This window comes from Callospermophilus lateralis, chromosome 3, assembly GCF_048772815.1.
Source record: "Callospermophilus lateralis isolate mCalLat2 chromosome 3, mCalLat2.hap1, whole genome shotgun sequence".
NCBI lineage: Eukaryota > Metazoa > Chordata > Mammalia > Rodentia > Sciuridae > Callospermophilus > Callospermophilus lateralis.
Window position 1 is genome coordinate 136832049 of NC_135307.1, and position 14457 is coordinate 136846505.

At 38.7% G+C, this 14457-nt stretch overlaps 1 protein-coding gene and 1 non-coding gene across 2 annotated transcripts in view; one reads left to right on the forward strand and one right to left on the reverse strand.

Moving 5' to 3' along the window:
- Positions 1-14457, reverse strand: part of Agbl1 (AGBL carboxypeptidase 1) — a 762772-nt gene that overhangs the window by 675461 nt on the left and 72854 nt on the right. Inside the window, exon 5 of the mRNA XM_076851383.2 lies at positions 13765-13858. Within this exon, the coding sequence (XP_076707498.2) occupies positions 13765-13858 (94 nt within the window). The remainder of the gene's footprint in view (positions 1-13764; positions 13859-14457) is intronic.
- On the forward strand, positions 9277-9387 carry LOC143396018 (U6 spliceosomal RNA). Its single transcript, XR_013090915.1, has one exon. It is a non-coding gene; the product is annotated as a U6 spliceosomal RNA (small nuclear RNA).

The following is a 14457-nucleotide window of genomic DNA, read 5'->3' on the forward strand; positions in this document are numbered from 1 at the left end:
GTGTATGCGTGCACACACACACACACACACACACACACACACATGCTTTTCGGTCTTCACATTTGCTCTGCCTGGAAGGTCCTTCTTTAAGAACCTTGCCATCTGGGAAATCCCTTCCTATTTCAAACCAAAAGCTGCTGTGCCAATGAATTCCTCTGTGCCAGTTCCTAAGTAGATTGAGACCCTTCTTCTTGAATATCCCAACTTTACAACATTAACCTTATTCATTTACACACTGATGAATATACGTATCCATAAGCTTCTTGAGGACAATGACTATGTCATTTCATCTCAAAGCATACCCATCTCTGTTAATAATAAAGCCCCAAAATACTATTGGGTGAATAAATGAACAGTTAAAAGAGAAACCCAGACAACAGCATTCATTAATGTAACTGGCATTTCTATATACCTATTATGTACCATTGAAAGAATTTCAGACCAAATTTATAACAATTCACTCCTTTTAAATGGCCATCTATTGTTCTCTAAACGTTTTTCTCATTAGTTCTTTTGAATACTCCTAATGATCACACCAAGATCTACTATTAAAATAGCACTATAATTGAACTTAGAAAGCCTCCAATCTGTCCTCATCCTACAATCTCTGCCTAAATTCCTAAAAGCAGCTAGCTTTCAATGATTATGAAGCTGCACAATGACTTCCTTTGAGCTCTTTCATTCCCAGCTAATTGAGCTGGGTTTTCCCTGCTAAATAGGCACATCTCCAGATGCCACATGCACTCATAGTCCCCTAGGAAAGGAACTTCCCCCATTGGCTTTATAATCTGTGGTGTTTGAGTATAGAATCAATTCCTGAAAAATGTGGTCATGGTCCATGGGAAATATCAGTTCCTGGCCAGGCATGATGGTGCACACCTGTAATCTCAGAGGCTTGGGAGACTAAGACAGAAGATTGCGAGTTCAAAGCCAGCCGCAGCAACTCAGTGAGACCCTGTGTCTAAACAAAATAAAAATAGGGCTGGGGACATAGCTCAGTGGTTGAGTGTCCCCAAGTTTAATCACTAGTAGCCACCCCCCCCAAAAAAAAATAGAAATATCAGTTCCCTCCAAGCAATGGGTAAAAGTCACAAGAGTGTCTCCTGGTAAATATTTCTTTACTTCCCACCAACTTCTCAAATTCTCTCCAACATATTTGTAGGTGTTTACAATATTGCAAAGAAGATGATTTATAGGAAGATACAAATTTCTTTGTAAAGAATCCTCACTGAGTCAGGCTAGGCTCAAAGATAAACTTCTTTGACAAGTGAACATTGCAAACAATCACCTCATCTCTAGAGGGAAAAGGGTTAGGGGGAATCTAGGTACAGGTGTGAGAAGTATGGACTTGAAATAAAGTAAATAAAGATGTAAATATAGGACTCTTACCAGGGGAAATTGGGAAAGTGGTACATGTAAGGCCAGCCCAGCCTATGAGGGATAAAGGAAATTAGGTTAGGTTAGGTTAGGTGTTTGGTATGGTCTGTTTGGAACCCATCTATGTAAACCACTTGATCCATCCAATATCAGTACATCAGCATCATCCTGACTGTCCAATTGTGTCACCCTGATAAAGAAACACCACAGCAGCAGTAGGAAAGATCTGCTTGATAGTCCAACATGCCTGAATCAAAAACTGACCAGGGCATTTCAGGATATCCCAATAGACATGAGCTCCAGAACCTTCCTCAAGACACCTAGTCCACCTCACTCAGGTGACAAGAAATCAGAGCATACCTCACAAGGCAGAAACAGAGACTAGGACCCCTACTTAGATGGCCACGAATAGACCCAGACCCTTTTGAAGTATTAGACAGGAATTTTGAAACTTTTTCCCCTTGATTTGTTATATATGACAGTGGAATGCATTACAGTTCATATTAACACATAGAGCATGGTTTTTCATATCTCTGGTTGTATACAAAGTATATTCACACTGATTTGTGTCTTTATACATGTACTTAGGGTAATAATGATGTCCATTATTCCACCATCTCTCCTACCTCCATGTCCCCTCCCTTCCCCTACCACATCTTTGCCCTATCAAGAGTTAATTTATTCCTCCCATGCTCCCCCTCCTAACCCCACCATGAGTCAGTCACCTTATATCAGAGAAAGCACTCAGCATTTGGTCTTTTGGGATTGGCTAACTTCACTTAGCATTATCTTCTCCAACGCCATCCATTTACCTGCAAATGCCATGATTTTATTCTCTATTGTTGCTGAGTAATATTCCATTGTGTATATATGATATATTTTTTATCCATTAATCTATTGAAGGGCATCTAGGTTTGTTCCATAGTTTAGCTATTGTGAATTGTGTTGCAATAAACATTGATGTGACTGTGTCCCTGTAGTATACTGTTATTAAGTCCGTTGGGTATAAACTGAGGAGGGGGGATAGCTGGGTCAAATGGTGGTTCCATTCCCAATTTTCCAAGAAATCTCCAATACTGTTTTCCATATTGGCTGTACCATTTTGCAGTCCCACCAGCAATGTATGAGTGGCCTTTTTCCCAACATCCTCAACAACACTTATTGTTGTTTGTATTCTTAATAGCTGCCATTCTGACTGGAGAGAGATGAAATCTTAGAGAAATTTTGATTTGCATTTCTCTAATTGCTAGAGATGATGAATATTGTTTCATATATTTGTTGATTGATTGCATATCCTCTTCTGAGAAGTGTCTGTTCAGGTCCTTGACCCATTTATTGATTGGGTTATTTGGGGATTTTTTTGGTGTTTAGCTTTTGAGTTCTTTATACCCTAGAGATTAGTGCTCTATCTGATGTGCAAGTGGTAAAAATTTGCTCCCAAGATGTAGGCTCTATGTTCACCTCATTTATTTTTTCTTTTGCTGAGGAGAAGCTTTTCAGTTTGAATTCATCCCATTTATTAATTCTTGTTCTTAATTCTTGCACTATAGGAGTTGTATTAAGGAAGTAGTGGCCTAATCCAATATGATGGAGGTTTGGGCCTACTTTTTCTTTTACTAGACACAGGGTCTCTGGTTGTATTCCTGAGTCCTTGATCCATTTTGAGTTAAGTTTTGTGCATGGTGAGAGATAAGGGTTTAATTTCATTTTGTTGTATATGGATTTCCAGTTTTCCCAGCACCATTTGTTGAAGAGGCTATCTTTTCTCCAATGCATATTTTTGGCAACTTTGTCTAATATAAGATAACTGTAATTATGTGGGTTAGCATCTGTGTCTTCTATTCTGTACCATTGGTCTACCTGTCTGTTTTGGTGCCAATACCATGCTGTCTTTGTTACTATTGATTTGTAGTATACTTTAAGTCCTGGTATAGTGATGTCACCTGCTTCACTCTTCTTGCTAAGGATTGCTTTAGCTATTTGCATCTCTCATTTTTCCAGATGAATTTCATGATTGCTTTTTCTATTTCTATGAGGAATGTCATTAGGATTTTTATTGGAATTTCATTAAATCTATATAATGGTTTTGGTAGTATGGTCATTTTGACAATATTAATCCTGCTTATCCAAGACAGAGGGAGATCTTTCCATCTTCTAAGGTCTTTATTCTTTCTTTAGTGTTCTGTAGTTTTTGTTGTAGAGGTCTTTCACCTCTTTCTTAGGTTGATTCCCAAGTTTTTTTTTTTTTGAGGCTATTGTAAATGTGGTAGTTTTCCTCATTTAACTTTCAGAGGATTTGTCACAGATATACAGAAATGCCTTTGATTTATGAGTGTTAGTTTTGTATCCTTCTACTTTGCTGAATTTATTTACTAGTTCTAGAAATTTTCTGATGGAATATTTTGGGTCTTCTAGGTATCACATAATTGGCAAATAGTATTAATTTAAGTTCTTCTTTACCTATCCATATCCCTTTAGTTTCTTTCATCATCTAATTGCTCCTGCCAGTGTTTCAAGAACTATGTTAAATAGAAGTGGTGAAAGAAGGCATCCCTGTATTGTTCCAGGTTTTAGAGGGAATGCCTTCAATTTTTCTCCATTTAGAATTATGTTGCCCAGGGGCTTAGCATAGATAGCCTTTACACTGTTGAGATACATTCCTGTTATCCCTAATTTTTCTAGTGTTTGTACATGAAAGGGTGATGTATTTTGTCAAATGCTTTTTCTGAGTCTATTGAGATGATCAAATGATTCTTATCTTTAAGCTATCGATATGGTGAATTACTTTTATTGATTTCCATATGTTGAACCAACTTTGCATTCCTGGGATGAATCCCACTTGATCATGGGGCACAATCTTTTTATATGTTTTTTGCATTCAATTTGCCAGAATTTATTGAGAATTTTTGCATCTATATTTTTTAGAGATATTGGCCTGAAGTTTTCTTTATTTGATGTGTCTTTGCCTGGTTTTGGAATCAGGGTGATGTTGGCCACATAGAATGAGTTTGGAAGTGCTGCCTCTTTTCCTATTTCTTAAAATAAATTGAAGAGTATTGGTATTAGTTCTTCTTAAAAGGTCTTGTAGAACTCGTCTGTCCTGGGCTTTTCTTGGTTGGTAGGCTTCTGATGGTGTCTTCTATTACATCACTTGAAATTGATCTGTTTAAATTGTCTATATCATCCTGATTCACTTTGGGCAAATCATATGACTCTAGAAATTTTTCAATGCCTTTGATATTTTCTATTTTATTAGAATACAAGTTTTCAAAATAATTTCTAATTATCTTCTGTATTTCTGTAGTGTCTGTTATGATATTTCCTTTTACATCCAGTATGTGAGTAATTTGAGTTTTCTCTCTCCTTCTCTTCATTAGCATGGCTAAGGGTTTGTCAATTTTATTTATTTTTTCAAAGAACCAACTTTTTGTTTTGTCAATTTTTTCAATTGTTTCTTTTGTTTCAATTTCATTGATTTCAGCTTTGATTTTAATTATTTCCTGTCTTCTACTTTTTTTTTGTATTGATTTGTTCTTTTTCTAGGGCTTTGAGATGTAATGTTAAGTCATTTATTTGTGCCTTTTTCTTCTTTTAAGGAATGAAATCCATGCAATGAACTTTCCTCTTAGTAAGACCTTCATAGTGTCCCAGAGATTTTGATACATTGTATCTGTGCTCTCATTTACCTCTAAGAAATTTTTAATATCCTCTTTGATGTATTTTGCAACCCATTGTTCATTCAGTAGCTTATCATTTAGTCTCCATGTGTAGGAGTAGCTTTTATTTTTATTTTATAATTGATTTGTAATTTCATTCCATTATGATCTGATAGAATGCAGGGAAGTATCTCTATTTTTTATATTTGCTAAGAGTTGCTTTGTGGCATAATATATGGTCTATTTTAGAGACGGATCCATGTGATGCTGAGAAGAAAGTGTATTTGTTCATGAAAGAATGGAATATTCTATATATGTCAGTTAAATCTAAGTTGTTAATTGTATAATTGAGTTCTATAGTTTCTTCACTCAGCTTTTGTTTGGACGATCTATCCAGACATTTACATTTTGGTCACCATGTACACAATGTTCTGCTCATGGTTTCTTACAATTTTCACTGTGTGGTCTATGTTCTTTTCAAGATCATATATTTTGTCTTCATTGTTGGAGATCCTGTCTTCCAAGCGGTCTACTCTGTTGGTGATGCTTTCAATTGAACTTTTAATTTGGTTTATTATTTCTTTCATTTCAAGGATTTCTATTTGTTTGTTTGTTTGTTTTTGTAGAACCTCTATCTCCCTATTGAAGTAATCTTTTGCTTCCTGTATTTGTTTATGTAGCTCTTTGTGGAAATGATCTTTTGCTGCCTATATTTGCTCTCTTATATCATCCTTTAATTTACAGAACATTTTAATTTTGTACATCCTGAACTCCTTTTCTGTCATTTGTTCTGCTGTGCTTGTCATAGATTCTTTCTTTAAAAAAATTTATTTATTTTATTATTAAAAAAATAAATGACAGCAAAATGTATTACAATTCTTATTACACATATACAGCACAATTTTTCGTATCTCTGGTTGTATATAAAGTATGTTGACACCAATTTGTGTCTTCATACATGTACTTTGGATAATGATGTCTATCACATTTCACCATCCTTGCTAACCCCCTGCCCCCTCCCTTTCCCTCCCACCCCTATGCCCTATCTAGAGTTCATCTATTCCTCCCATGCTCCCCCTCCCTACCCCACTATGTGTCAGCCTCCTTACTTCAGAGAAAACATTTGGCATTTGTTTTTGTAGGATTGGCTAACTTCACTTAGCATTATCTTCTCCAACACCATCCATTTACCTGCAAATGCCATGATTTTATTCTTTTTTATTGCTGAGTAAAATTCCATTGTGTATATATGCCACATTTTTTTTTATCCATTCATCCACTGAAGGGCATCTAAGTTGGCTCCACAGTTTAGCTATTGTGAATTGTGCTGCTATAAACATTGATGTGGCTGTGTCCCTGTAGTATGCTGTTTTTAAGTCCTTTGGGTATAGTATGAGGAGAGGGATAACTGGGTCAAATAGTGGTTCCATTCCCAGATTTCTGAGGAATCTCCATACTGCTTTCCATATTGGCTATACCAATTTGCAGTCCCACCAGCAATGTATAAGTGTACCTTTTCCCCCACATTCTGGCCCATTTCACCAGCCCAAGAATGGGTCAGAGTGGAGGAACATCCTGCCACCTGCATTGCTACTGTGAGCCTAGATTCATCAGCAAATCAAGGACAAGATCCACCTTCTGTTGTTTTCAAATCTCCAATGCCTTGCATTGAGACAGGCATGTTGAATGTTGTCTAATAAAAGCCCTAATTCGAGGTATTTTTATTTTGTGTTTTGATTGTGTACAGAATTTTCTAGTAATGGATAGTGTCTGGAAGTTAGAATAGAGATCTTGGTTCAGCCTTTCTGGGTTCCAATGTCTTCCCCTTAAGAAGAAGGAGATGGACAAAGAGGTTATCTGGGACATTCCAGCTTTAGATCCTGTGACTGGAATATCTATATCTGGGCTTCATCAGGGAGAGATCACTGGTTTCTTAGGAAGATGAAAGGGATTTCAACCCATGAACCTTATTGCCAAGGTTTAATTCATGTAGGAAACTATTCATTCCACCATCAGCTACAGGCTTGGAGTCAGGTTGCAGATGCCATAATCACTCTGTCAGTAAGTTGAGCTCATGCAGCACATCCCTAGTATCAGCACTTACGAAGCTGGAGTGGGATTTTTTTTTTTTTTTTTTTTTTTTTTTGCTGTTGTTCCTGTTCCAAAGCACTTGAATTCAAGTGCTCTGAGCACATAGTTTCTGAACCCCCAAAGAGAGCCCATGCCCTGAAAGACCAGAGTCTAGTTGTATTAAATGGAAAGTTGTATCTTAATGGGGGTAGAAGGAAGGCACCCAAGGAGAAATTCAGTACTTATTTTTGAGAAACAGTGAAATTTGTTCCTTGTAACTTGGATCTTATTGTCTCAATGACAAAGTAGCTGAGCCACCAAATCTCTCATGATTGCAGGAAACCTATTAGCTCTAGCTGAATCTCCATTTATCTATCAAACACTACAGTCAAACAATGTTATGATGGTTGGAGAAAGCTTGGCTTTTGGAAAAGATAGTAATATGGGAAGAAGAAGAAGAAGTAGAAAAGGTTTGGGACATTTTTTTCCAGTTCATAAATTGAAGATGAAATCACCATAAATAGCTGCCAATGAAGCCATGCCCAGTAATTCTGTACTAAGGCAAAGCTCAAATGCCAGAGAGGCCTGGCAGATCCGACCTCTGAGGGGAGAAGATCACCTAACACTATTCTAAGCATAGGAAGACACTAGGACAGCCAACAGGAGGCTAAGCTGAGGAATTTGCTTATGAGACTTGCTGGAGACCAAACACATCCACCTCCTCTTGTTGCTAAGGTGTTTAAGTCCAGGTGCTCTAGAGCACATAGCCTCTGACCCCTGTTTCCCCACAGTATTCCATGGTCCTGGGACCCCTGAGCCTAAAGAGATAATCATAACCTGAGGATGCTGCTGAAAACCTGAGAAGGCATTGAGAGGGTGACCATATTAAAGATGCCATTCTCTGTGAGACAGAGACCTGCATGGTTCTGAACAAAATTCTTCCTGATTTCCACTGTTCTTGAGAAAGCTCTAGAGATGATGAATGTGAGGAATGAAGGAATGATCTCAGCCTGTGGGTAATACTGAGATCAGAAGACAGGATGAGATTCAGGGCCCAGCCTCTGCAAGGAAAATCCTATCCATTTCTGATTAACTTTGATATTTATGAAGCCAGGCAAGCTAACAGTTTCAAGTCACAGCAGATTCTGTACACTGATAACATCTGACAACTCAGCTTCAAAACTGGGTTAAATATCATGATGGGAGGACCCAACCAGCTTAGAGGGGATGTGGCTAGGCTTCATGGCTAGTGGAAATGGCCATTTTCATCACCAAAACCTGCAAATCCATCCTGGAAAAGAAGGAACAAGAGAACAGCTCCCAGCAGAGAGTGTTGAGACACAGAGTGAACACAAGCTCTTCTAAGGTCACAAGATGAGTCAGTCACAGACAAGTAATCTGTCTGCCTCAATAAATTTTCCTACTTAGTAAGTTTGGACAGCTCAAAGACAGCTTTGTGCAGATAAACAAGCTTGTCCACAGTGGAACAAGCTAGCAAGGGGTGGCACACTCTGACCCCACATCACGTGTCATTTCCTCCTCCCCGTTTCTATAAAAAGCATCCCCAGAAATTCTAAAGCCCCACATGAATCCATTAATAGACCAAATATGAGCAGCCTATTTCAAATAGAAGGCAATGTTTTAATGTGAATGCTGCCTCCGACATGCCCTTCAAATTCAGATCTCTCCCTTCTGCCAATCTCTGTCAGTTCCCCAGACAACTCTAAATAAGACAAAAGACTCTGAAGATTCCCTTCCCTCCAGTGAGGGAAACTTTGCACCCTTTCAAACTGATGGCTGCTGCTTCTTTGTCTTCTGAATGACTTCTCTCCCAGAGGCACCTCAGTCCCTCATGCCATAGAGTTCTTAGTAGACTTGCCACATGATTTTTCAGACATATTTAGACATATGAAGCCAACTTAGGATGAATGAAAATATATATATATATAATAAAATAAAAATATATATATATAAAATTTTAAAAAATTCAGTAAATGCTGAATTTTATTCATTATTACATAGGTAACTCATCAAAATAAAAAAAAATGGGGGGGGTGGTGGGCAGTGTTGAGATCAAACCCAAACCTTTGTACAATCTAGGCAAGTGGTCTACCACTAAGCTATATACCCAGCCTCACAATAGTTTTTTTTTAATCAAAGTACTTCTTCTACTGCACCCTCTGGCAGTACATATACTAAAATTGGAATGATATAGAGAAAATTAGCACGATTCCTGCCCAAGGATGACACACAAAGCAAAATTCATGAAGTGTTCCCAAGTTTTAGGAAATGGAAAAGTTAATTACCCCCAATTTGGTCATTACACATTTTATACATGTATCAAAGTATCTCACTGTACCCCATAAATATGTATAATTATTATGCATCAAATTTTAAACAAATAGTTCCTTTGGATTTAATTAAGAGTCTACCATAGTCTAGGCACTGGGTTAGGCCCTATGGAGAACATCAAGATATAGTTTGATTTTTACCTTTAGGAACTAGAATTGAAAGGAAAAGAAGAAACACAGGCCAACAAAGTACAGAGTTAGGTAGGATGAATGTTAAGCAGAGTGTGGAGGGGAATTTATGAGAGACGATTCCTTTCTCTCATGAGATGAAGAAGGCAGCATCAGATAGAGTCTGAAGACTGGGAAGAACCTCTGACATTTGATAAAGCAGGAATGCCATTCCAGAGGAAGGGAGAGATCTGGGCAGGATGGGACATGCATCATTCAGGAATAGTAGGCTGGACAGAGAGGTGAGAGGAGGAATCAGAGATAAGACAGGAAAGGAAAATTGAGGCACACTTTTAACTACTTTGAAGACAGGAAAGACCAATTCGAGGGCTGCAGTAGCCATTCAAGTCCGACCATAACTGCTCAAACTAGAATAGTGGGAATGGGGAACAAAGGGAAGGGAACAGGCACAGGCCAGTATGAGCATGTGGTGGTCAACAAATGCCCGCATACTGGGCATCCGGGAAAATAAAGGAGGCCTGAAATAGCTGCCTTCTCTGGGTGTGAGGACTGGCACAGGGCCACAAAGAGTTAGTGACATTGCTCCACATGCCCCTTATCTCCAGTAGGTGCAGGGCTGGAGCATCTGTCATAAATCTAACCCTGAGTACTATCTGGAGATGGGAGGACAGCTGCATATCTAATTTTAGGTTCATGCTAGAGAAGTAGAGCAGGTTTAATCTCCACAGGAGGGAGGGGTCATAGTGACACCACACCAGGCATCTGCTCCTACAAATGCATCCTGGAATAGCTCTCCCATAGCCTGTGAGCATTCAGAAGATGAAAACTCAGGAGAACTATCCACGTCCCCTTGCATGTTATTTCATCTCCTTCCTTGAAGATTCCCTCAAACCCAAAGGTTTTGGTATCTAAGTGAAGCAGAATAGAATTCCCTTAGGTAGGTCTTAGTGACTTTGTGGGGGGACATAGTTCATGAGAGAAGATGGAACTGGCAGAAAGTTCCCACCTCCAGCCCTTGTAGCCTGATCCAAAGAAAGCAGCCAAGGATCCAGTAGCATCTGTATTAATAATGATCGACAATGTTCTAGCAAGTCAAAGCTCACAAAGTTCTTATACATTACTTCCTAATGTGCACAACAAACCTAGGAGGTCAAACTAGTTATTCACACTTTGGATCATGTCAAAGTTCAGTTGAGAAAAATAAAGATGACTCTTCAAGAAATCAGGTACAGAGAAGATTCCAATGGGGGTCTTCCAATTATAGCACCTTCGTTCCTATCTTCTTGTTGCCATGTGGGGATAAGGTAGAAAACAAGGGAACTTTGGGAAGGAGTTTAAAAGTAGGAGGAATAGATATTTAGCCTTTGAGAGAAAATAGCCATTCACTTGAGGAGAAAGACTCCCTATCATTAAGCAAATTGTTCCATGGGTATGAGCCATTTAGACGGCAAAAGAAATTTAAGCAAACTTTAACTGCTTATGATTGTCTTACATATGGTGGTTTTAGAAATAAAATGCTGGAAATAGACTATGTAAGATACTCCAGTGGTGCTTTAAAAGCCAATGCTCATGTATCAGGCAGGGTTTAAATCCCAGCTCCTTCACTTAAATCCCAGCAGGTTACTTAACTTCTTTCAGTTTTGATTTTTTTTTTCTGTAAATTTGGGGACAGCAATAGCTCCTGCCTTGTGAAGGAGAGAAGAGACTCAAATGAGATAATGCATGCTAAGAGCTAAGCACAGTGCTGGGCACCTAATAAACACTGTGGAAATGACAGCTATATTACAGTGGTGGGTGTGGAAGTTTGATTTTAATTTGGTGTTTAAAAGGGGGCAACACCTTGCCCAACATTTACAAGATAGACCACACTTCATGCAAAAATATGCATGAAGTCCCTAAAATGTTCCTTTTATTATTGGAAGCACTTCACCCCTATTCATCCCTGGTGTTACTTTCCCACTTCCCTGTGACACCTTGATCATATCTGTTCCTGAATTTGATTCTCTTTGTAGAGGAAAAGAAAGCAATAGAGTTGGCTAACCTTGTATGAGTTTCTGAGACAGGGGCTTCTCAACTTTATTGCCCTGTTCCTCCAAGCTTAGCCTCAATGGGGAAGACAATAAAATCTATTCTCCCAGAAGGAAGGACCCCAGGACTTGATACCCAAGGTTAGCCAGGAGGGACTTCCCTAGGAGTTTCATGGACCTCAAGTAACGAAGAAGAGATGACTGAATAAGACTGATATGTGAATGGCCAGGAAACATCACATGGATTGTCACATAATGTAAGAGAGGAAATCAGATAGTCCTGAGCTTTTGAACAGCTGCATTATGATAGTATCAGATTAGAAGAGGCCTTAAGAATACGGCAGAAAGATAAAGTTAATGGATTGGTGACCAAAGGACATGTTAGGACTGCAGATGTCAGCAGCAAAGGCCTGCACACAATGATAAAAACAAGACATATCCAAGTCCTACACTTCCAAGTGGTCACAAGATGATTGAGGACAAGCTGTACTTTTCTGTTGACACCCTGGCACTACCATGGCTTCTTAGAACTTAAATGAACTCCAGGAAGAAGGGGATAGAGGAGCAAAACTTTGAATGTGTCAAAAAAAATCACTGGTCTGACCTCAATTTTTGATAAGACACTGATTCATAATTTTTATTGTTAGACATAACTAGAGTTTTAAGACAGAAACAAAATATAACTACAGAAAAACAAAGGGTTATGTTTGTCCCTCTGTTTGTAACTCTGAAGTTTTATATCTACTAGATGAGGGTCCCTCCATAGAATTCTGTGTTTTTTTGTAGTTGTAGATGGGCAGAATATCTTTATTTTATTCATTTATTTTCATGCAGTGCTAAGGATTGAATGCAGTACCTCAGACGTGCTAGGCAAGGCCTATGCTACGGAGCCACACTCAGCCACAGCCTGCTTCATAGAATTTTGTTGACTCCTACTTTGCAATATATTTTAACTCTAGAAGAAGTATTTCCAAAATGAAATGTACAAAACACTGATCCCTCGAAAAAGGTGGTCTCTGAAAAAGAGTTCACTGGACAAATCACTTTGAGAGCAGGGTATACTGCATGACCATCTTAGATATCCCTAATATGTAGGTTTTAGAAAAAGCTCTGTGTAGTCCTACAATAAAGAAACTATCTAACTTTGTTTAACCCAGGACTCTCCAACTTATTTGATGAGGACTCTTTTTTTTTGTCTGAGATATAATGTATTGTACTCCAGGAGACACTGATGTGGATAGCTGCAGGTAAGAATGGATGATAATAGCCTAACTGTGGTGACCCAAGAGAAAAATAATCAGGTGGAACATGAGCCTAAGATTGATGCTGGGATGCAGAAAATATCATGGCTGGGCATGGAAATGCTACTTGTCAAATGACCTCATATATCTTGGAAATTGGCTGAATTTCTTCTAATATTCTTTCAAGGTCCTCGCTGAGTCACTCCCATAAATGATGGATCTTAATGGTTCTGAATATCTCTAAAGCCTTTCTGTGTAACCATCTCCCCCTTTTAACTTAGTGATTCACTCCACTCCAGCAAGCAGAGGCAGAGAGAACAGGCTGAGTTTCATTTTCCAATCATAAAAACACATATCAAGACCAGCACAGAACCCTGATGGACTATTATAAGGTCCAGAACTCATATCAGAAGTTTAACTGACTGATTCGCTTAAAATCCTGTCATTTCTGGATTGTCTTTTGAGAACTACATTCATGTTCATGTAATGCTGTTAATAAAGAAAAAGGAAGATATACCTAAAAGCTTCAGGCCAAAAAAAAAAAGAAAAAGAAAAAAGAAAAAAAAAAACCAACAACAAACCAAAACATGGGGTTCTGAGTCTGGATTCAAATCTCAACTCTGCCATTCCCTAGCACTGCAATCTTGGATACAGCTCTCTCCACATTTTAGCTTCCTCATCTAAAAATGAGGAAAATAACATCCTCATTCAGGGTTATTGTGAGAAGAAGAGGACTGACTCATGGGTAAGTGGTGGGTTAGGGATGCAGGTTGAGATAGGATATTGCCAGTGTACCATATATTCAAGAGAAAAGTCACTAGCAGACTGCACTAGAAGCATCATGGCAATAGATGCAGGGCCATCTTCCCATGTGTTGCAGAAAGGGTAGTAGGACGATGAAGGAGCTCTGTACCTGATTGTTCGTGTGTGCTTTCGGGTATAAGGTGTAATGACCTTGAAAAGCAGTTCCATGGCTCCATTAATTCCCAGCATGGCTCCTGTGGTTACTGAGAAAGACAGAAGCACAGTAGTTATTGTCACGGGTGAATGGGATAATACAACTTGGATTGACTCCTTTAAAACATTAGGAGATTATTATATGTCAACTAAAAATAAAATAAAACAACAGCAGGGAAAAAAAAAACTTCAAGGGGCACAAAATAACTTAGATGGCTTTGTTTTCCACGTTGGCTACAGTTTCCCCAGCAACTTTAACATATAGATTGCCTCCAACTGAGGTGACGTCCTGACTATGCCTCAGAACCAAAGCGAAAATCAGGTCTTCCCGCACAGAAGTAACTAGCCTGGGAAATTTTTCCCTTTTCAACCAATAGGATGATCATAAAAATATAGTCTTAGATGAACTGGGGATATAGCTCAGGGGTAACACACTTGCCTAACATGTGAAAGGCCCTGGATTCAAGCCCCAGCACCACAAATGTAATATACACATTCATAGACCGAATGATAGAAACTCAAAGGGGAATCTGGTCAGATACCTAAAATTTGACATTACTCCTCTCTCCAGGGATGCCCTAGCCTCTCTCCAACATTCCCAATATCTAACTCCACTTGGTTGACCCTAGGAATGGGACAGAGAAAAGGA